This window comes from Sorex araneus, chromosome 5, assembly GCF_027595985.1.
Source record: "Sorex araneus isolate mSorAra2 chromosome 5, mSorAra2.pri, whole genome shotgun sequence".
NCBI lineage: Eukaryota > Metazoa > Chordata > Mammalia > Eulipotyphla > Soricidae > Sorex > Sorex araneus.
Window position 1 is genome coordinate 144,794,755 of NC_073306.1, and position 23,309 is coordinate 144,818,063.

The 23,309-nt window shown below is 65.8% G+C and overlaps 1 protein-coding gene across 4 annotated transcripts in view; it reads left to right on the plus strand.

Annotated features, from left to right (window-relative positions):
* Positions 1 to 579: 579 nt before the first annotated feature.
* The window catches only part of ABLIM2 (actin binding LIM protein family member 2), a 52,822-nt gene continuing 30,092 nt past the window's right edge, over positions 580 to 23,309 (plus strand). For all 4 annotated transcript variants that reach the window (XR_008630162.1, XR_008630163.1, XR_008630164.1 and 1 more), the window contains exons 1-7: positions 580 to 723; positions 15,153 to 15,296; positions 15,724 to 15,907; positions 16,597 to 16,712; positions 17,482 to 17,608; positions 18,726 to 18,819; positions 22,069 to 22,156. Coding sequence is in view for 1 of the 4 variants with exons in the window: in XM_055137866.1 (XP_054993841.1) it covers positions 714 to 723; positions 15,153 to 15,296; positions 15,724 to 15,907; positions 16,597 to 16,712; positions 17,482 to 17,608; positions 18,726 to 18,819; positions 22,069 to 22,156 (763 nt within the window). In the remaining 3 variants the exon portion in view is untranslated. The remainder of the gene's footprint in view (positions 724 to 15,152; positions 15,297 to 15,723; positions 15,908 to 16,596; positions 16,713 to 17,481; positions 17,609 to 18,725; positions 18,820 to 22,068; positions 22,157 to 23,309) is intronic.

The following is a 23,309-nucleotide window of genomic DNA, read 5'->3' on the forward strand; positions in this document are numbered from 1 at the left end:
GCGCTGTCCTTCCGCTGTTCCCGACCCGGCGGGCAGGGCGCCGGTGTCCCTGAGCAGCAGGGGAGCCACTGCCCGGAGGTGTCCACGCCCCTCCAGGGGCGCCGGAGTCGGGGTCCTGCGCCTCTTTACCCCGCTGCTTTAACCAGTCATCAGTTCTCGGGCACTCGGGTTGTTTCCAGAACCTGGCTATTGCCCTCCCCGGGGAATCGGGGCCAGCTGCGCGCCCCGCCGCATTTTCCACGGCAGCCTGGGCACCCGGGGACGCTGGCCAGGTCTTCAAGGCTCACCAGCCTCCCGAGATTCGCAGACAGGCCACCCGCAGACCGCGGGCACAACCCCGCAGAAACCCCACGAGGTGACAGCGCCAGGGCCGGGAGGCCGCAGCGCCGGCGCCCCTTTGCGACTGCGTGCGCCGCGCAGAATGCTGGGATTTGTAGTCTTCCCGCGCGGCGGCGAGCGCGAGAAGGCGGAGCCACGGCGGCCGGGCGCCTACACTTCCCAGGGGCGCCCGCGCGCGGAGCTGCGGGGCGGGGCGGCGCGGGGCGGGGCCGGGGCGGGGCCGGCCGGGGCGGGGCCGGGGCGGGGCCCGAGGGGCTGCGGCGGCGCTGCGGGCGGGCGGGTGCCGACCCCGCGCGCACCCGCTGACCGGCGCGGCCGGCGGCCCGGCTGGCCACTGCGGGCGCCTCGCCTGCGGGGCCGCAGCTGCCGCGGAGATGAGTGCGGGTGAGTGTGCGCGAGGGCCGGCGCCGGGCAGACCGGGGTTTGCACCTGCCGCGCCGCTGTCGCAGACCCCCGCGGCTCCACCCAACTTTCGGTCGGCTCGTGCCGTCGGGGGCGCTGCCCGGCTGCCCGCTCGCCGCCGCGCCCGGGTGGCGCTGTCCGGCGCGCCCGTCCTCTGCCGTGCTGGGACGGGGTCGTGGCGGTCTGCGGAGGTGGCCGCGTCCCGGTGTCCGCGCCGAGGTCGGGCGCGCTGACCGTGCCGCGCGGAGCAGGTGGCGCCGAGGCCGCGGGGGCCTGACACCCGCCGCGGGGTCTCTCCCCGCCTGCCGCGGCGCATCCCCGCGTCGCCCGCGCCGCGTCCCGCAGCCTCCGCGCCGCGCTGGAAAATCCCGCTCGGCCGCGGGATGCGGCGCAAGCCGGGCGGGCGCGGGGGCAGGAGCGCGGCCCGGGGGCCCGCACCCCGGTTCTGAGAGCCGCCGGGCGCGGGAGGTCTCCCAGCCCGTCCGCGGGGTGCGGGGACACCCGCCGGGCCGGCGTGACTTGGCAGCCCGGAGGGGACAAGCGGGGCCCTGCGCTCCGCGCGCGGTGCTCTGGGCCGCTGCTGGGGGCACGCGGCCGGGGCTGCTCCCGGGGGGGACCCCTCCCTCTCCCAGGGGAGACAGCCCCACCCAGGCAGTGGGCGCTGGCGAGGGCTGGAGCAAACGGCGGTGGGGGGCGGAATTCTCTGGAAGCCGGTTTCTGGGATGGCCAAGCTGGTGTCTGGAGGTGGTTGGGGAGCAGAGCGCCCCCAGACTTGGCAGCCCCTGCTGGAGGTTCTACTGGCAGGTGCGCCTAATGGCAGGGCGCAGGAGTAATTCTATGCTTTCTGGGGTATAATTGATACCTCCCGCCAGCAGTCCCTGCTGCCATGGGCCCTGCCAGGCCGCCACGCCCCCCCCTCCCCAGTCGCTGTCCTGGAGATGGGCACAGTCAGAAAGGTGCCAGCTGGTCTGCGGGTGGTCCTGCGCCCATCCCAGCGGCGCCCTAGTGGGGACAGTTCGGCAGTGAGGTGGACACGGGAGGACTTTGGGATGTGTGGGGTCTCCATAGAGGGTTAGGATTCAGCTGTGTCCCTTCAGCTCTGGCCCCTGGGAGCCCCACCCGTGGCAGAGCTGGGCAAGCCTGGGGAGCTGCAGACCCACCTGCTCCCACCCCATTGAAGTTTCTGCCTTTACGGTGCTGGGATGACCTCCCTTCAGCCACTGGTCCCCTGGGCCGCCCCAGGGCAGCCCTGCCGGTGGCCAGCGGCTTGTTTAAGCAGCACCCTGGAGAGGGTACCTTCCCCACACCCCCCAGGCCCAAGTCTCATGGGGCCCCGTGCCTCAGTCTCCCCCATGGAGAAGGGAGCCCTTTGCTCTGTGTGCACCAGCGTGCGGGACCCGGGGCCTGGCAGGTCCTGGTCAGTCACCCGGGGCCCAGGGAGGCCTGCCAGACTCAGCGGGGGTCAGGGGCTTCCTGAGCTGAGGCTGTGGCCTGCCAGGCAGCACCCCCGGGTGCTGAGGCTTGTCAGGGTGTGGTCACGTGCCATTCCCCCAGGGAGCACTGCAGCACGGGGACACAGATGTTGAGTGTCCCCTGCCCTCTAGGATGTGGACCTCAGGCCTGTGACATCACAAGAGGCCCTCTTGCCTCCTGCTGCGTGGACAGTCATGGCTCAGGCCCATGCAGCACCGAGGGGACAGAGCGGCCCGAGAGGGGGCCGGCCAGCTGCTGCCCAAAAGAGGGGACTCTGATGATATCTGGGATGCTGGGGGCCTTTTCTGGTGGCCGCTGGCCCAGAGTTTGAAACAGGTGCGTGTCTCCCCCGAAGCCCGGGCGTGTTCCGGCCCCGCCAACACCCGGTGCGGCTGCAGCGCCTGGCTCACGTGGGCCCGAGGGTGTGCCTGTGTGCACGTTGCGCGTGGGGCTCCGCCTGTGGGTGTTGGCACTGAGGGGGAGAAGGAAGCACTTACACCCAGTCTGATTTGGGGAACAAGAGCCGCCGTGATCGCTGGGCAAGCGCCTGGGACCTGGGGAGGGCGCAGCCCTGGGGGCTCCGGGGGGCTCTGGGGGCTCTGGAGGGCACGTGCTCGCCTAGGCCGGAAGCAGCAAGTGATTGTTCGCTTAGGACCATGGCGGGGTCCAGACTCAGGCTCCAGGGCGGTTCCTCCACAGCCGTGGTTCCCGGGGGTCAGTCGCTGTGTGTATGTGTGTGTGTGTGTGTGTGTGTGTGTGTGTGAGTGCAGGTGTGAATGAGCAGGTATATAGGTCTGTGTATGCCTGCATGTAGGTGAGTGTGTGAATGAGTATAAGTGAGTGTATGAATATGTGTGAGTGATTATGTGTGATTGGGTAAGTGTATGAGTGTTTCAGTGTGAATGTGTATAAATGTGTGTGGTTATAAGTGTGTGGTTGTAACTGGGTGTGTGATTGTTAGTGTGTGGTTGTGTGTGAGAATATGATTGTGAGTGAGTGAATGTGTGTGAGAGTGAATGTGTGTGGTTGTGCAAATGTGATTGTAAATAGATGGGTATGTGATTGTGAGTGTGTAATTGAGTGTGATTGTGTGGTTGTGTGAGTGTGATTGTGATTTACTGTGATTGTGTATGAGTATAAGTGTGTATGAGTGTGTGAGTGACTGTGTGTATGAGTGTGTGCCCGTGAGTGTGTGACTGTGTGTGTATGAGTATGAGACTGTGTGTGACTGTGTATGAGTGTGTGAGGATTGTGTTTGAGTGCATATGAGTATGTGTGACTATGAGTGACTGTGAGTGAGTGTGTGTGGGAGTGACTGTGAGTGTGTGTGGGAGTAACTGTGAGACTGTGTAAGAGTGTGTGTGACTGTGTGAGTGACTGTGTGTATGTATGAGTGTGAGTGTGCGTGAGTGTGTGACTGTGAGTATGTGAGTGTGATTATGTGAGTGTGTGTGACTGTGTGTATGAGTGTGCCTGTGAGTGTGTGTGTATGACTGTGAGTGTGTATGAGTATGTGACTGTGTGAGTGTGTATAAGTGTGTGAGTGATTGTGTGTGAGTGTGTATGAGTGACTATGAGTGTGTGTGAGTGTGAGATGTGTGAATGTATGTGTGAGTGACTGTGAGAGTGTGTAACTGTGGGAGTGACTGAGTGTGTGGGAGTGACTGTGAGTGTGTATGAGGTGTATGAGTGGTGAGTGTGTGTGACTGTGTGAGTATGTATGAGTGTGTGTGACTGAATGTGAGTGACTGTGTGACTGTGAGTGTGTGAGATGTGTGTGAGTATGTGTGAGTGTGAGTGAGTGTGTGTGTGAGTGACTGTGAGTGACTGTGTGTGAGTATGTATGTGTGTGACTGTGAGTGTGAGTGACTGTGTGACAGTGAGTGTGTGTGAGTGTGAGATGTGTGTGAGTGAGTGTGTGTGACTGTGTGTGAGTATGTATGTGTGTGACTGTGTGAGTGACTGTGACTGTGAGTGTGTGAGTGTGAGATGTGTGTGAGTGAGTGAGTGTGTGTGAGTGACTGTGTGACTGTGTGTGTGAGTGTGAGATGTGTGTGAGTGTGTGTAAGTGACTGTGAGTGTGTGTGTGTGAGTGACTGTGTGTATGAGTGTGTGAGTGCTTGATTGTGCGAGTGTGATGCCGGAGAGGCCTGTGAGGACCGAGGTGAGGGACTAGCGGCCGTGGGGGGCCGTGGGCGCGTCATCCAGGGCTCCCGCCTTGTGCCCCTTTCCAGCCTCGGGCCCGTCTTCACACCTCACACGGCTGGAGACTGCCGGGGGCCGGCAGTGAGCAGGGGAGCCGGGATGGGGGCTTGTGTACCCCCCGCCGGGGTCCTGTGCTGGGCTCGGGCCTCCCGCCATGGCCGGGTTGTAGGCACAGGGACAGCCCTGCTTTTGTGGCCCCGGAGCTGCAGGAGAGGTCCCCGCCACCCGGTGCTGTCCCGGGGTCCCGAGGTGCTATGGGCTCTGGGGCGGGCACAGTCTGTTTCCCTGAGTCCGGGGCTGGGTGACTCCCGGGGGACCCCGTGCCTCACTTCAGATGCTGCTGCAGGCCCCCCTGGCACCCTGTCCGGGAGGGCTGCCGGCGGGGCTGGGCGTGAGCGGGGAGCGGGCGGGGGGCAGGTGGGCACGGGTTGTCCTACTGCAGTATCAGGGCACCCTCAAGAGCTGCCCTGGAAAGCCGGGTGGGGCTCCAGATGACCCCCCGTCTGGGACCCTGGGGCGCTCGGTTCGGGGACCTGGTGCTCCGGGCAGCGGCAACCCGAGACTGTTTCCACTCGAGGCCTCGGGTGCGGCCGCGCCACGCCCGCAGGAGGCTTGGGTGTCAGGGCCGCCCTGCGCTCCCTGGGGAGCCAGAGGCCTGGTCCCCAGGAGCCCCGGGGAGGACTCACTGGAGGTCACAGGGGACCCAGCACGGGGTTAGGGTGACACCCCAGCCGCAGCCCCTCGGGGCTCCCCGGGGAGCTGGCCATGCAGCCAGACCAGGGCCGCCAGCTGGGACTCAGGCTCAGAGCTTTCCAGAAGGATCCCCCCACCGCTGTGCTGGGCGCTGACGGTGCACAGACTCAGGCTGTGTCCGGTCACTGCACGGCCCTGACTGCTGAGTGCCCGCCGTGCGCAGACACGGGCTGTCCCGAGCACCAGATGTGTGCAGTAGCCGACTGTGGGCAAAGGCAGGGAAGGCGGATCCCGGGAGGGGAGGGGCTAGAGGAGAGGCGGGCAGCGGGCAGAGGGGAGGCAGCTCCAGGCTCGGTGGCCCCCAGGTCCTGCTGCTCTGACGGAGCCACTGCCTCGACCTGCCACCTGTGCGTCATGTTGGCCCCTGCGCAGCCTCAGGCCTAGGAGGGGTGGGGAGCCCCGTGCCTTGGCCACTTCCTGCCACTGCTCAGGTGCCCTCTGGGCTCGGGGTGGCCATGTGATGCCGTGTGGGAGGGTGCCCACCCCCCAGCCTGCTCCCCGCTAGGGGGCTGGTTTTCCCTGAGCTGCACCCCCCGGTCCTTGCCCGGGTGGGCTGGAGCCGCAGGAAAGCAGGGGAGGGATGGACACTGCTGGGCAGGGCTTGGCCCCTCACGGGCGCCCCCTGAGAAGGCCAGGCGCTGCTCCGAGCAGCTCACAGCACACCCGTGGGGACCCACAACAGCCTCTCGACCCCTGGGGGCCCACAACAGCCTCTCCAACCCCTGGGGACTCACAACAGCCCCTCCAACCCCTGGGGACCCACAACAGCCTCTCTGATCCCTGGGGCTCCACAACAGCCTCTCCGACCCCTGGGGACCCATAACAGCTCCTCCGACCCCTGGGGACCCACAACAGCCTCTTCTGACCTCTTTTGGGGAGCGCGTGGCTGCACTGCGCGGAGCTGAGGAGCCCCCAGATTCCGTGTCCCCTCGGCTGGCCCACCTGTGTCTCCAGCCCCCTCGCCCCCAGGAGCCCGGGGATCCAGCCCTCAGACCGCTGGATTGCCCTGAGGCCCCCTTGGGAGCAGGCCTGGGCGGGGGCACCTGTGACGCGAGGAGTGGGCAGCCGAGTAGGCAGCCCGGCCTTGTCCCAGCCTTCTGGGAGAGTCCGCCGTGTCCAGGGCACGATGAGAGGACTCGGGGTCCCTGGTAGAGAGGACCGGGGCTGAGGTGCGCACCTTGCTCATGGCGGCCCCAGGTTCGACCCCAGCACTCCACGAGGTCCTCTGACCCGTGCCAGGAGTGACCGCTGAGAGCAAAGGCAGGAGGGAGCTCCGAGCACCGCCAGGTGTGGCCCCAGCAGAGGGACTTGAGCTCTGTGGTGGGGGCTAGAGGTCAGTGGTTGCTCAAGAGCAAGCAGTGGCAGTGGTCGAGGGCCTCCCCAGAGACCAGGGTCAGTCTTGGCCCTGGGTGGGGTGGGGACACGGCAGCACACGCCTCCCCGCAGACATGAGCAAGGGCCAAGCTGGCAGGCCGGAGGCTGAGCTGGGTCTCCACACTAAGGGTGCAGCCCGGGTGCCGCGAGGCCGCCGGCCCAGGCAGCTAAGTCCCTGGGGGTGGCCGGGCCCCAGGCCAGCTGCATGCGGCCCCTATAAAAAGCCAAAGCAGGAGGGCAGCAGCTGCACCCACCCTGCGCCTGTGGCACTTATGTCCTGCAGGGCCAGCCGCTGAGGGACAGCTGTCCACTCCCCCGCTCTATTTCAGGGCGCCGACTGGTCCCGCGGGATGGGGCCCAGGGCAGGGCCTTGGAGACTCAGCCATGCGTGTGCCTGTGCGTGCATGTGTCCTGCATGAGTGTACATCTCTGTGTGCTTGCCGTGTACACTGCATCTGTGTGTGCACACATGTGTACACATGGGTGCTGTGTGCCCCACTGTTCATTCTGTCCACGCTTCCACACTCGGGTTCTCCCCTGGCCCAAGGCCTCGGGAGGAATGGGGAGTGCCCTGGGCAGGGGCTGTCCCCGGCCAGGCTCCAGCAGGGCTAAATATACCCGGGTGTGCTGGCCTCTGGCCCCGCCGCGGCCGCGAGCAGAGCTCCAGGGAGGGATTGATCAGCCTAATAAATAAAAGCCCGGTCTGGCGGCTGGGCAGCAGGCCAGCCCCGTCCCCTGGGCCCAGGTGCTGTGGGGTTGGGTCTGCCCCCGGGCTGGGGAACACCCCAGGACAGGAAGCGGGTTTCACTCTGGCACATGTCGGTCAGAGGGAGATGACCTGCAGCGCCCAGGCGGCCATCTCAAGCTCCAGTCCCCGGAGACTCAGGGTCTGGGCTTGGGGGGGAGCGGAAGGGACTCTGGGACAGTGACTGCACCCGGCACTGCTGCGGGGGGCACAGACACCTCCTGGGGTCTGACTGGAACAGACACCTCCCTGGGCCTGACTGGGACAGACACCTGCCTGGGGACTCAGAAATTGTCCTCCCTTCAAGGAGCACTGCTCAGGGAGCACTGGGACAGAGAATTGATCAGACATGCTGAGCGGGAGAAACTCTGGGAAGCTTCCTGCAGGAGGTGGCATTGACCAAGTATCTGCAATGGGGAGCGGGGCTCTCTATAGCCCATGCAGAGCCCCAGAGTGAGGCAGAATAGATCATCAAGGTCACAGCCTTTGAAGACCCTGTCCCTGCCCAGCCCGCTATGTGGGCCCTTGCGCTTCCCACCGGCACCCTCAGGGCAATGCTGCCTTGACCACTGAGCTGTCCTCTCCCCTCGCAGCCTCCTCCAGGGCCACTTGGGAGGGACTGTGTGCTGAGCCAGTGCTGCGGGGAGGTGGGGGCAGTGAAGGTGAGTCTCCCGAGGGAGGTCATGGCCCTCCTGCCCCTGCAGTGGGCCTCCACCAGGTGACCCCAGCTGGGAGCCCCCAACCCTCTAGCCCCTCCGGCTTCCCTCCCCTGAAGCCCTGCCCCACACGTGGTGCCACCCACCGGTCAGGCCCCGAGGAGAGGTGGCCATGAGTCCTGGTGCCTGGACACATGCTGCTCGGAGGACACCAGGTCTGTGCCCTCAGGGCACTGGGGGGAGGTCCCAGCGCAGCACAGAGACCCTGGGGGCCCGGCCCTCCTGTCCCAGTTCCCGGAAAGAGGGTCAGGCCAGGAATAGAACCTGCATTTCCCGAGGCACCCCTGCTCGGGGCCTGCACACCCCAGCCGCCAGATCTGTGCCACGGCTGGCCGTCCCAGCACGGGACCTGGGCCTCCTGCAGGCCATGCGTGTGTGCCACGTGCATGTACTTGTGTGGGAGCACATGTGCACGGTGTTTGCGTGTGCCGGTGTGCATGTGCACATCTCTGCAGGCGTGTGCTTTAGCACTGCCCCTCTTGGCCCTGTGGTCCTGTGTCTTCTGTGTCATGACGACACACACTGAGGGTACCGCAGAGCAGTACCCGACTTGACTCATGGCTTGACTCATGACGGTACCCGGCACTTGACTCATGGCTGCAAGTTCTCTGCACTCCATGACAAACGCGGGGCTGAGGGGAATGGCGCTGGCAGTGGGAGTTGGGGGGCTCTGTTGGGAGGGGCCAGGTCTTGGGTGGGTGGGACTGCTTCTGGGAAGGCGGGGCCTGGACTTGAATGGCAGGGGCCTAAACTTGATGGGCGGGGCCAGACAGTGAATGGGCGGGGCCTGGGGTGGGTGGGCAGAGAGATGGGCGTGACCAGAGCTGTGTGGGCGGAGCAGGTGGGCGAGGCTTGGAGGGATCAATGGATGGGACCAGGACGTGCATTGTTGGGACCTGGGCGTGGGTGGGCGGGGCCTGGGCGTGGGTGGGCAGGGAGGTGGGCGTGGTCAGGAGCCAAGTGGGCAGGGCAGAGGGGTGAGGTTTGGAGGAATCTGTGGGCGGGACCGGACATGCATGGGCGGGGCCTGGTGTGGGTGGGCGGGGCCGGTGGGCAGGGCCTTATGGACTGAATCACACACAGACTCTCAGCGCCCAGTGCACTGAGGTCCAGCTGGGTCTGGGTCCCTGTGCGAGGAGGGACAGATGCAGGCGCCAAGGCTGGATCTTCAGGGCCCACGGGGTGGGGCCAGCAGCGGCGGGAAAGACTTCCCAGGGGCTCTGGGGCCGCCCGACGGCCATCCCGAGCACTGGCTTCTGAGTTTGAGTCCCAGGTGTTGTCGCTTGTTATGGTGGTCGTAAGGGGAGGGAGCGGCTGGGCACCAGGCGCCCCCCACCTCTGGGCTCCCTCAGCTCAGCTCCCCAGGAACAGGGCACAGATTGGGCGTGCCCAGTGGCTGCTGACCATGGAGGGGCCAGGGGTACCAGGTGAGAGGATGGCCATGCAGGCGTCCTGGGGTCTGTGCGTGTTCTGCTGAGCACATGTGACATGAAGCTCTGTTGCTCCAGGGAGCGGGATCTGCCCACTCCAAAGGCCTGTCTCAGAGGGGGGACAGGGAGGGGTGTGGGGGCACAGGACACATCCGCGAGGGGCCGGCGGGGGCAGCGAGGTAAGCCCCTGTGGGAACAGAGGGGCAAAAGTGTGTCCTCATGTTGGGGCCTCCACCCCCCTGCCCTCAGCATCCTCTCTGGGGCTGTGTGGGTTCGTCTGCGGGGTCTGGGAGCTGGGTGCAGGCGTTGGTAGGGGGGACAGTTGGTGGACGTGGCCCTTTACTTGGGTCCACAGGTGAGTCATGTGGCCTGTGGGCCCCCACCCCATCCTCTGGGCACCAGGACTAGGGAGGGTCCATCTCCGCCCGAGCGCCCAGGAGGCAGAGATGCGCCCGCATTCTGGGGCAGTCACAGAGCCCAGGTCTCAGGCTGAGATCAACTGGGCAACCCTGTCCTTGGCCCTGGCCCCGGGCCCCCGTCCCGGTCCTCTGGTCCCTCTCCCCTGTCCCTGCCGCCTGTCCCCATCTCCACCCCCTGCCCTCTGTCTCTGTCCCTTGCCTCTGTTGCTGGCCCCTGCCCCAACCCCCATCCCCGCCGCCTGGCTCCTGCTCCCTGTCCCCTGTCCCCTGACTCCTCCAGGGGCCATGCCCATGGTCAGGGCAGGACTGGGCTGGCTTTGCAGCCCTCCTCCTACTTGGGACTGTTCCCCTTGGCGGGGACACACCACTGTGACAAGCTGGAGGCCGATGAGGCCAGAGCCCAGGTGTGACGCAGCCTTGGAGCAAAGCCAAGTTGGGACAGAAAACACTTTGTCCCGGAGGGCTGCCTGAAAGGGGAGGCAGGAAGCGTCCCAGGAAAAGAACCCCCAAACAGGTGTGGCCCCCAGCTCAGTGACCCCCTGCTCCTGCCCCCGAGTGAGGGACCCTCAGCGCGTTCCTGTGCAGCCCTGCCCCCAGCTGCTGCCCTGGCGCGGTAGGGGCAGGCACGGAGCCCAGGGCCGGCCCCCGCCCCAGCCCAGGCCTGGGCAGATCCTCATGTCAGAGTGAAGCTTCAGCAGCCACCCAGACCCCCTCCCCCACACGCCCACCCAAGCCCTCACCCCGCTCAGCTCTCCCACTCAAAGCTGGCCTCCCGCCTGCCTGCTTCCGCCTCAGTGTCTCCAGGGGGCACAGCCCGGGTGCCTGGGGGTGGTCAGAGTCCCAGCCCACCCGGCGCCTTTACAGAGCCCTCCCGGCCTGGCAAACAGGTGTGGCCAGAGCTGCGGCTATTTTAGTGACCGAGGGGCATAGGAACAGTTGCCCGGACTCACGGCTGTCCCTGCTGAGGTGCCAGCCACCCTGTCACCAGGTCCCCATGCCAGTCCCTCACAGAGCTCCCCCGGGGAGCAGGGGGCTGATGGGTCCGTGCACGTGGTCAGCAGGGCCAGGCCAGGGCGCTGGGCCGCTCCCTCTTCCTGTGTGAGCCCAAGCTCCGGTCCGGAGCTGGGGAGCGGGAGCCTGAGCCCTACGCCTGTCAACGCCCACACTGGGGGGCACCGCTTGAGCCCGGAGGCCCCCAGCCTGGATGTGTCCTTGTGGTGGCCCTGCCCAGAGCCGTCCAGGGGCACTGCCCAGAGTGGCTGAGTGGCAGCAGGCCTGGTGGGGCACAGTCCCTGAGGCGGGGAGGCCCCGTCCGGGCTGGCGGCTCGTGGCGGCTGCTGGCCTTAGACCTGTAGCTGGAGGTGGGGTCCTTGGCTGCGGTCAGGTGGGCGGGGACGCGCCCAGGACACTGCCAGCAGGCCCTGCATTGGGGGTGGTCGTGGGGGCTGGTCCTGGGAGCCCTGTCCCGTGCCTGAGTCCATCATACCAGCCCTGTGCCCTTGAGCGAGAGACCCGGGGTCAGCTGCGTGGCCCCTGCCCCTGGCCTGTGCCAGCCGGAGCTTGGCAAGGAGAGGCTCCTGTCGGCTGTGGAGTGGCACCGGAGGACCCGGCACTGGGCCACTCTCGAGGGTTATAATTAGCCTGACTGCCCCGAAGGAGGGCGGGAGCGGGAGCGCCCCAGCCCGCCCGCCTGCAGGGTTGGGGGAGGGAGTGGCTGAGGCCCTCGCTGGGAAAAGCACAGGACCCGCCACTGTCACACGCGCCGACACCGTCACACACACTGACACTGTCACACGCTGACACCATGACTCACACACGCTGACACCATCACACACACTGACACTGTCACTCGCTGACACCATGACTCACACACTGACACCATCACACACACTGACACTGTCACACGCTGACTATGACTCACACACGCTGACACCATCACACACACTGACACTGTCACACGCTATGACTCACACACACTGATACCATCACACACGCTGACACTGTCACACACTGACACTATGACACACACGCTGACACTATCACACACACTGATACCATCACACACACTGACACTGTCACACACTGACACTATGACACACACTGACACCATCACACACACTGACACCGTCACACGCTGACTATGACTCACACACACTGATACCATCACACATGCTGACACTGTCACACACTGACACCATGACTCACACATGCTGACACCATCACACACACTGACACTGTCACACGCTGATATTGACACACACGCTGACACTGTCACACACTGACACTGTGACTGTCACACATGCTTACACTGTTGTACATGCTGACACTGTCACACTGACACTTTCACACACTGACACTGTGACTCACACATGCTGACACTGTGACTCATACACACTGACTCTGTCACCCTGACACTGTCACACATGCTGACACTGTGATCGTCACACAACGCTTACATTGTTATACATGCTGACACTGTCACACTGACACTGTGTCACACACTGACACTGTCACACTGTCAGACGTGCTCAGTGACAGCTAGCCCCTCTCCTCGCTCCGAGGAGACAAACTGCCCCGAGTACGCCATTGGTTGGGGCCGTGAAGGGGTGTTTCAGATCGTCGAGCTGCGTGGTCGGGGTTGTGAGTGAGATGAGTTTCCACTTGCCACAATTCTGGAAACACCTGCCTGGCCTACACCCCTTCCTCCAGGAAGCCCTCCCTGACCACACACTGGTCCCTTTCCTGGAGGCACCACAGCCCTGGCTTCTCCACAGTTCTCTGGTCTTTGTCACGGCGGGGGGCAGGGGCTGTCACCCTGGGCGTAGAAGCCTTGGGGGCGGATATCCAGCACGCCCGTTCTCTGTCTGCGCTCACGGGAGTGCCGTCTGACGCCGGTGAGCACCGCAGTGGGGCCTGCGGGCTCCAGGCTGCGTCTCCCTCCAGGCCCTCCTGCGTGCTGTGTCCCCGACACCTCAGCTCCTCTGTGGACAGTGAGCACAGGCCTTGGGCCTCACCGATGGTGCAGTGCATCCCCCCTGGTGCTGAGCCTCAGTGACCTCGCCCGTCAGCGGAGGGGGCAGCGCTCTGGGGTCGCACACGTTGCTCGGGGAAGCTGTGCCATGGAGCCCGGGCATCTGTGGGTGACAGATACGGGTTTGCGCACAGCAGCGTGAAGAAACGCCTCCTTGTTCGCCGTTTGGTGCCGCGTGCCCGTGGCTGTTGGGGCTCCAGGAACCACAGTGACCCACACTGTTCCGGGGGCGCCGCCAGGCTCATGACAGCCGGTGGATGGGCCAGGGGTGGCTCTGGCTCTGTGGCCAGAGATGCCGGCACCCCCCGGGAGGGAGCCCTGCCCTGGTCCCGGCTCTCGCGGGCCCTGCTGGGTCTCGCGACCTGCACAGCCTGGGGGGGATGGTTCTGTGGGGGCCCAAGTGTCCGGTGTCTGGGAACACTCGCCCCTTTAGAGGAGGAAACATGGGTGTATGCACTGACCTGTACAGGGACACGGCTGGGTCACGGGACACGCCCTGCTGTGGGCACCCTGAGGGCCCGGCAGCTCTGTGGGGGACACTGCTGCCGGAGTCTGGACTCTCCTGGACATCAGCCCCCCCGGCTGCCCCTGGACGGCAGCCCCAGCCCTGCACGCTCCCAGTGAGGCTCAGGTGCAGGGCCGGGGGCGGCCAGCTCCTCGTGTGGGGGAGGGGGCTGCCGCCCCCGTTTGTCCCCAGTCGGCACAGCATGTCCTGTCTGCGACCGCCCAGGGACTTCCTGCCGGGCCGCCTGCCCCTGTTTATGCCAGGGGTCATCCTGGGTGGGGTGTGGTGAGTCCGTGCCCTCTGCTGCCGTGCTGGGGCTGGTCAGAGATGATGTGCCGATGCGGGTGGGACTCGGGGCCACTGGCTGCGGGCGTTGGTGGACATCTGTCCTGTTCCTGCGGCCGCTGTGCCAGACACTTTTGCCAGCACTCATTCCGGACACGGGCTGGGCCGTGTCCCAGCACATGGGCACACCCTGTGCAGTTTGTGGTCGGTTGAGGCCTGAGTGCCTGGGGACACAGGCCACGCCTGCCCTCTCCCATAGTCCCTGCTGTGCCCTCATAGCCCAGACCCCGTGGGTTCCCCTCTAGGTACCCTGACAGTCCCTCCTGTGCCTACCCTGTGGGCAGGACACTGACAAGGGTCCTGAGCTCACCCTCGCGTGGGGGCTACTGCTGGACAAGGGGCCCGGGGCTGGGGCAGATGGGACATGGATAGAAAAGTGACCTTCTGAGGGCGCCTGAGTCTCAGAGCCTGGCAGCTTTGTGTGTGTGCATATGTGTACGTATGTGTGGGCATGTTCATGTGTGTTCACATATATATGTGGGCTATATGTGCATGAGCTCATGTGTAGTTGTGTGCATGCATCTTTTCATTCATGTATGTGTGGACATGTGTATGTATATGTTCATGTGTGTATATGTAAGAATGTATGCATATATGTGCTCATGTGTGGACATGTGTATATAGTTATGTGCATATATGTATAGATGTGTTACATGTGTGTGCTCTTATGTGTACATGTGTGCATATATGTGCTTGTATGCATATATGTGAGCATGTGCATATATGTGCTCATGTGCGTGTGAATGTGTTCATATATGTACATGTGTCCTCATATGTGTAGACACATGCATGCACGTGCTCATGTATGTATATGTTTGTGTGCATGTGTTCACATGCATGTGTGGGCATGTGTACATATGTGCTCATGTATGTGTGTGGATGTGTGCATGTGCTCATGCGTGTACATGTATGTACCTTGTGGACATGTGCATGCATGTGCTTGTGCATATATGTGTGTTCATGTGTGTACATGTGCATGGATGTATGTGTGTGCTCATGTGTATATATGTGTTGGTGTGTGCGTGTATATGCTCATGGGTGTGTAGTGGCCATGGGTTTCAGGACCTCCAGGCCCTTTATTGCAACCGCTGATTCACTCAGCCTGGAAGTGGGGAGTCCTGGCAGCAGGAGTGACCAGCGCCTCACTCCTGGGCTGTCTGGCGTATGGGGACTCTCTTGGTGTCCTTTGTCCTTGGCCTCCACCTCCCCTGCCCCCTGAGATGTCCCATAATCCCCTGCACCCGTCCCTCGGCCCCCACACCTCAGGGCACCCCGCGCTTTGGGGTGGGATCTGGGCATTCTGGCCTGAGGCGCTGAGGGTGGAGACTTGCTGACCAGACAGCCCCCGCAGGGCAGTGGGGGCCCTGGGAGTGACTGTGGCCTGAGCTGCACTCACGCCCCACTCCCGCCCACAGTGTCGGAACCGCAGGCCCTGTCCAGCACCCCGGAGAAGCCGCCCGTCTCGGCCATCCTCTGCCGCACGTGCGGGGCGCCCTGCCGGGGCGAGGTGCTGCGCGTGCAGAGTCAGTACTTCCACATCAAGTGCTTTGTGTGCAAAGGTCAGTGCGCCCCCGTGCCGGCTGTGCCCCTGTCCCCCCGGCAGCACTGACCCTGCGGGGCGAGGCAGGCGTGGTGTCGGGGCCCTCACCTGAGCCAAGTGGCTCTGCATGGGGCTGGGTTCCCAACAGGTGTGTGTCCCAGGGGGTAGGTGGGCCTGGGTGGGATGGATGGAGGGCGGAGGGGGGAAGGAGGGGGATGGAGGGGGCTTCTGGCGACCCGAGAGGCCTCGGTCCTGGCTCTCCGTGGACCGTGGGTGCCGGATGGTGTGGGCGGGTTTGGTGCAGCCGCTGGCGCCTGTGGGTTGGACGCCAGCATCCGGGCCCTGGGCTCCAGCGTGGAGGGCCTGGGTGGGGTCTGACCGCCACGTGCTGCTCCCGGGGCGTGTCTCTGGATGTGGGGCCGTGCCTCAGGCCTGTGTCTCCCCAGCCTGCGGCTGCGACCTGGCCGAGGGCGGCTTCTTCGTGCGACAGGGCGAGTTCATCTGCACCAGCGACTACCAGCGGCTCTACGGCACGCGCTGCTCCAGCTGCGAGCAGTTCATCGAGGGCGAGGTGGTGTCAGCGCTCGGCAGGACCTACCACCCCCGCTGCTTCGTGTGCGCCACCTGCCGGTGAGTGCTCGGCCACCCCGAGGGGCTCATGCCCCGCCCTGCTCGGCCCTGCAACCCCGGTTCCAAGTGGACACGAGGCACCGACCTGAGAGAGCCGGGTGCTCTGGAAGCGGCAGCGGCTCGAGCCCTCCCCGTGCAGCCGGCGGCGGGGCCGTGGGGGCAGCAGAAGCGCTGGGAGAAAACATCTGCCCTGCCGCCCGGGAGTCGCTGGGGAGAGGGGAGAGGCGGGGCTGCTGGAGGGGCCGTCCCCTGGGTGTCACAGTGTGGGCACAGCTGACATCATGTTATCGAGACCGCAACACGCACAGCGTAGCAGGGCTGGCCTCTCCCGTGGCGTCTCCTGTGGCTTCTCTCCATGGCCTCTCCCCTGTGCCCCCCACCCGTGGCCTCTCCCCCATGGCCTCTCTTGTGGCCTCTCTTGTGGCCTCTGTCCTATGGTCTCTCCCGTGGCCTCTCCCTGTGGCCCTCGCCAGCCCTCTTCACTTCATCCCTTCTACCTGCTGGCACAGGCGGCCCTGGAGCCAGGGTGGCAGGAGCTGGCACAGGCTACGCCTGGCACGTATGCTCATGCCCCAGAGTGCCCAAGTCCATACCTCGTGGTGCCATCGGAGTGCCAAGGGAGCTGTCGCCCCACACGGCCCCAGACAAGGGTGGACAGGCCCCCTCAAGCACGCCCTGTCCCCGTGCAGGCTCCCCTTTCCACCTGGGGACCGTGTGACCTTCAACGGAAAGGAATGTGTGTGCCAGAAGTGCTCCCTGCCCATCGCGGCAGCAAGCGGCACGCACCCGGCCCAGGGCCTCTGGAGTAAGTGGGGCCGCGGGGCGGGCTCCGCTGGGCAGGGGCGGGGTCTGGGCCCTGGGAGCTGGCGAGAAGCAGAGGGGGTGTAAGGAAAGGGGGTGCACGTAACCCCCTCCTCACCTCCCTGCCTGCCCCTCCCCTGCCCCTCCTCCTGCCCCTCCCGCCTGCCCCCTGCCCCCTCCTGCCTGCTCCTCCCTCCTGCCCCTCCCCCTGCCCCTTCCCTGCCTCTCCCACCTGCTCCTCCCTACCCCTCCTGCCTGCCCCCCTCCTTCCTGCCCCTCCCACCTGCCCCCTCCTGCATACCCCTGGGGTGACAGAGGTGGGGCTGAGCCTTCATTACCTCCTCACAGTGGACTGGGGGCAGAGTCTTGGTCCGTGGTGATGGCGGGCAGCTGCCCATTGCCTCCCACCCACACCTGTGTGCCTGGGCCAGCTCTGCTGCTCCTGTGAGGTGTGTGGTCAGTGTGGGGGTGACCTGGTGGGCTACCTGGGAGAGCCGGAGGTGAGACACGGGCTCAGAGTGGGGGCAGCCGTCACACCCAGGGGCCCTGTGGCCTGTTTTGGGGTGTCCACCTATCTCCCACTCTGCTTCCCCGCTGGGGCCCAGCTAGGCAGGGGGGGGACACACCAGGACCTGGGGTCCCAGTGGGCACGTGCAGCGAGGCTGTGTGAGCCCCACCAGCCGGCTTGCCTCCGTGCATGGGTCCGAGCGGCGCTCGGGTCCTCGCGGGGGTCTCGGGCCCCAGCCCCCAGGCCCCGCGCTGCTCTTCCCCAGGCTGCGGCGGCTGTGGCATGGAGATCAAGGATGGCCAGTCCCTGGTGGCCCTGGACCGCCACTGGCACCTGGGCTGTTTCCGGTGCCAGGCCTGCGGGACGCAGCTGAACGCGGAGTACATCAGCAAGTGAGTGTTGCCCCCGCCCGCCCCCGCAGCTGGGGGCACACGGGTCGTGCTGGCTGCCGGGCACAGTCTGCCAGGTGGGTGCGGGGAGAATATAGGCATAAACCGTCCGCATCCCTGGAAACTGCCGCTGGACCGTGACGGGCCCCAGAGCACCAGCGGGGCCACATGGGGGCCAGAGCAGTGTCGGGGGCTCCTGTCCGGGGCTCCGCATGCCTGTGCCACAGATGTCATGGAGTCCCGGGCACTTCCATTAACACATACATGCACACAGACATGCTTACATACCATCTACATGCACACAGTCACCTACGTGTAAGCTTATACATGCACTCACATGTGGGCTCATGTGCACACATGCACGTCTGCCTGCTTGCACACACATGTGTGCATCTGTACTCACATCTGTTCATGCCCTTCTCCCTGCTCATGCCTAAACACATGCACATGAGTCAGCCTACATGCACGCACGTGCCGAGCACGGATCCGGGCACGTGCCAGTGTCCATTGCCTTGCGGGAGATGCAGGGAGCACCTGACCCCGCAGGAAGCCCTCGCTGCCCCGCCCCCAGCCCAGACACACCGCAGCTGGGGGGGGGGGCGGCACCAGGGGGCAGATGCCCAGCCCGAGACTAGTGCCATTCCCAGTGCCGCCCTGTGAGCTGCCTCCTGGTCACTGAGGGGTGGAGCCGGTATTGCTATGGAGATGTCATCTGTGCCCAGGCCGGGCCCTACCTCCTCTCCGGTGGTGACCGCAGTGCCCTCCCCGTGCCCTGTTGCTGGCACTGCCCCCTCCCTGCCCAGCAGGCGAGGCTCTGGGTGGCAGAGGGCCAGCAGCAGCTTCCCAGCCTCCCCGCCAGGGCGACCCACGCCCGCACCCCAGCCTTCCAGGACCCCCACAGTCCCTCCAGCTTCCCCCTGCCCGGCCCGACCCCTCAGCCCTCTGCCCCCGACGGTGCCGGGCCCCACCGCCCACGAGGGCCCGCTCGCATGCTCTCTGGGGCGCCTCTTTCTCTGGGTAGGATCTGGAGGCCCCACCGGGGGTGGGGGCTCAGGGCCCCCCAGACTCAGCCCCTGCGGGGGCTCCGGGGGCGGCTCCCAGCGGGTACCTGTCGTTGCAGGGACGGGCTGCCCTACTGCGAGGCCGACTACCACACCAAGTTCGGGGTGCGCTGTGAAGGGTGCGGCAAGTTCATCACTGGGCACGTGTTGGAGGTAGGGCACCAGCACCCCCACACGTGAGTCCGGCTCTGGGAGTTAGGAGCAGCCCTCATCGGGACCACTCTGCCACTGCCCACCTCGTCCTCCAGCTCTGCCACAGGGCACGGTTCTTGTTCCCAGGGCCACCCAGTGTGTGACACTGCCTCCGGGAAGCCTTCCTGGATGCTGTCTCCCTGCCCCTTACAAGTTGGCAGTGCCAGGTTCCACCCGATCACGTCTCCATGGGGGACCAAGGATGAGGATCAGGCTGAGCCTGGGACATTGGCCTCAGCGCTTTAGATGGGCTCCCTGTGGGCACAGCTGTCTAGCAGAACGGGGGTCCCTTCCCTCCAGCCCATGTGACCACCCCCGGCCCTGGCACGGGGGGGGGGTACAGGGAGGAGGCCGAGCACCTGGTCTCCCCTGCCCACCCACGATCCCTGCAGGGTCTGTCCTGGGCTCACGCACAGCCCCTCGCCCTCCCCCTCCCTGCAGTGGGCCCAGCACACCGTGCACCTCTGTGCCAGATGCCCTGCTGGGGACGGTGGGGACGGTCCCCAGTGTCCCTGAGACACGGACCAGTGGCCGGCCGGCTGCACCCTGCAGCTTCTGTTTGGGTTTGGGGGGCCAAACCCAGCAGTGCTCAGGGATGGCTCCTGGCGGTACTCGGGGGACCCTGTGGGATGCTGGGACCTAACCCTGCTGGCGATGTCCGAGGCCTGTGCCCCCCCCCCGCCCCTTCCCGTCCCAGCAGCCTCCAGCTCTCCAGCTGCCACCGAGTGTCCCCAGTCCCTTCCACCGATCCTCTGCCCGTCTGTCGGCCCTGGGCTGGGCGTCGAGTCCACTCAGCCTGCTCAGGCCCTCCTGGCCACGGAGTGACTGGGTCCGGGGGGATGGTGGTGTGGAGCGGCAAGTCCAGTCCTGTGCTGGGCCCTGTGTGCGGGCCACCAGGGTGTGTGCGGTCCTGAGCCTGGCCCCGGGGTGGGGTGCTCACAGGTGGAGGTGCTCAAGCTCTCCCAGGGGAGCACCACGGCCGGGCTTCCCCACTGGAGCACCCCTGCCGGCCAGCCGTCCCCCAGAGCCGAGATCCTCCCGCAGGCCCCCGGAGCCCCCTGGGCACCTCCCCTCTGACCTGAATTCAGGTGGACATGAAGGACCCCTAGGGCGGCCGCGGGCCCCTGCAGTGGGGTCTCTGCTGTGGGCAGGCTCGGGGGCAGCAGGCTCGGGGCAGGGCCTGTGGCCCAGCTCTCGGCACCTGCAGAGCCCAGTGAAGAGCATTCCAGAAAGCCCTGCAGGCCTGGCCCCGCTCAGTGCTGGCCCAGCCGTCTGAGGCGGGGGTGCCGTGTGCAGGGGGGCACTTGGCAGGTCCTGCAGGACAAGCCCAGCGCCGGGGTGGCTGGGAGAGTGGGAGACGCCGGGGCTGGGAGAGTGGGAGACGCTGGCTTCTGGGGCGCTGCCTCAGCGAGCGCCGCCCCCGGCTGCTCCGGAGTCTCCTCCCGAGCGGGGGGCGGGCGGGCAGCACCCAAGCCGGCTCTGCAGAGGGCAGAGCCCGCAGCACCCGGCACCCGGGCAGCAGGTGGCAGGAGCGGGACAGATGGTGCCTGCAGGTAGGACCCGCGGCCGGCTGTGCTGGGGTGCGGGCGGGAGCCCCCAGTGTGCCACGTGCCAGCGTGGGGTGCTGCTGGCCGCCAGGCGCCTTCTCAGGGCCCCTCGGGTCTCTCCACCTCTCACCCGGGGGCAGGCCGGGCCGACCTCCGTGCCCACCCCAGGGGGCTGCTGGTTGCCGGGGCAGCAGTGCAGACTTGGATGTGACAGGGCAAGGCTGGGTGTGGGGGCGTCATCCCCGCACCCGTCCCCGCCTTGCTCTGTTTTGTTCTCCTGATGTCAGCTGGAGCCTCCAGCCTGAGGGGAGCGGGGTGGGGAGCCCCTCGCTCGGCCCCTCACCACCCTGGCAACCATGCGGGAGCCCCCCGCAGCTGCCCGGCCCCATGGAAACAGGGAAACGGGAGCGCTGGTCCCGCGACCCACTTCATTCCTCCCATGCGCCTTCCACGGGCCTCCCCAGCCGCGACACCCACCCTCCCTCCCTTCCTCCCTTCCCCCTTCCTCCCTCCCTCATTCCAGCTGCTCAGTAGACTCCCCAGAACATTTCAGGGCCCCCCTGCCCAGGTGCTGGGGTCGAGGAGAGGATGGTGGTGCAGGCCCCCCTGCTTAGGGCCTCCCGGGCTCCCCTGCCCCCCCCATGGCCCCTCGCACTTGCCCCGGAGCAGGGGGCGGGGTTATGTGGGGGCAGGCTGCCTGGGGCAGGGAGAGGGTCTGCCAGGGCGTCCGGCCCACGGGGAGCTACTGCACCCCTCCACTTCCTCTCTGCCCTCATGGGGACAGCTGGTCACAGCAAAGAGATTGGGGGTTGCTCACATAGGACTGGGCTTGTGTAAGGGGGATCTGAGGTCAGAGGTCAGAGGTTATGGGCCAGGGGTGACCTTGGCTGGCACCATGGGAAGTCGGGAGCTGTGTCCAGGCTCTGGTCCCTGCAGAATGCTGCCCAGACCCTGTGACTGCCATTGCTCTCAGCGGCTCTGTGTGGGGGTGCAGCCAGGGTGCCAGGCCTACTCTCCAGAGGCCCCGATCTGAAGAGAGTGACCGGCTAACTGCCCACCTCTCTGAGCCCAGTGAGGTGTGCATTCATGGAAGGCTTCCAAGAGGAGGTGCTGCCTGACACAGAACCTCCCAGGAGAAATAGGCTTGGGGAGAAGGGCATGGGTATGGGGGAGGCACTGGCAGGTCATGCAAAAGCCAGAGGCACCCCAGGGTGCCAGGGTAGGTTGAGGGAGCACCCAGCACCTGTGTTCTTCTGGGAGACCCATGGGCCCCTGCTGCACCCCGAAGCCCCACACGGCCCAGGAACACAGAGCTGGGAGTCCCTGCGCAGGCCCCAGCCCCCTTCACTGGAATGTCTGGGGGCGGGTGGGAAGGTGCGGGCAGGCGGTGTTCACCCTGGTTCCCCCCGCTCAGGTCAGACCCAGGGTCCCGCTGCCTCGGGCTGCAGGAAGGGGGTGGGGGCTCCTCCCAGCTGCAGCCCAACATACTTGGGGGCCCATGGGACTCGCTGGGACCCCCCTCCCCCACACTGGGCCACAGAGGCCGTCTCCACCCGGGGCGCGGCCCAGCGGGACCTCAGCCCCGGATGTTGCACCCTGATGGCTGCAGCCTGTGGGGCGCTGCCCGCACCTCCCAGCCACTGGCCCCTCTGCTCTCTCGCAGGCCGGCGACAAGCACTACCATCCACTGTGTGCAGTGTGTGTGCGCTGCGGCCGCACCTTCGCGGAGGGCGAGGAGATGTACCTGCAAGGTGAGGCTTTTCCCCAGGTCCAAAGGTCCCTCAGCGGCGCTCCCACATGGCTTGGCCCCCCAGCCACGCTATAGCCCCGCCCCCAGCGGACTTGCCCTTTCACCAGCCCCGCCCCCACGGAGGCCCCTACCCCACCATAGCTTTGCCCCATCATAGCCCTGCCCCAGTGGCCCACCCCCTTCATCAGCCCTGTGTCCATCACAGTCCTACCCCAGTGGACCCGCCCCTAGAGGCCCTGCCCCACCTTGGACCTGCCCCTACAGAGGCCACGCCCCACAGAGGCTCCGCCCCCAGAGGCCCCGCCCCATCATGCTCCCGCCCCTTCCAGGATGGTGCATGCAGCAGGCACCTGACGTGTGCCTGGTCCGCAGTGCCTCCCAATGGGGGTCCCTCCAGTGTGGGGTCTCCGGAGTTCTGCTTCTGCACCTCTGGCCTTCATCCCCCTTTGCCGAGGAGCAGAGTGAGGGTGGGGGACGGAGGAACGGTACTCAGAAGGGCTGAGGGGCCTTTCCTGCTAAACTTGCTGAGCCAGGCCCCATGTCCCTATCAAGGGGTGGCAACGTGGGCCGTGTCTCATCACGGCTTAGAGGAGCCCCACCCGTTTGGTCCAGAGGGGACTTGGCACTTAGCCACACCCTGGGCTTGGGCGTGGGGGTGATGGGGCGGCCCAAGCAGGTGCTGCTGGGGGTGGGGTGGGCAGCAGTGAGGAGGGCGGGTCCAGGCCGGTGGCGGGGTTTGGGGCGGCTGGCTGGAAGAACGAGGCGGGGTGGCTGAGAGCAAGGGAGGGCACTGGAAGTGGACAGAGTGGACGGGGTGGCTCTCTCGGACGGCTCGGGGGCGACCCCTGGTGGCCTTGCCGAGAACTGCAGGAAGCCTATGTGCACGGCCCCGGGAGAGGCTGGGGTGGAAGGAGAACCCCCAGGCCCCGCGGCCTGATGCCCTGGAGATGGGGAGACGCCCCCCGGGGCTGGGACTGTGTCGGATCTCCCTTCCCCCTCTTTCTGTGGCTCCTCTGTCTTGCGGCGCCCAGTGGGGGCTGGGCATCAGACAGAACCCCCTTTCTGAGCCCACATGGCCATGCAGGGCAGCCTGGTTCCCGCATCCCCAGCTGTCCCTCGGGTCACCTGCTCCCCAGAGCCATGAAAAGATCCTT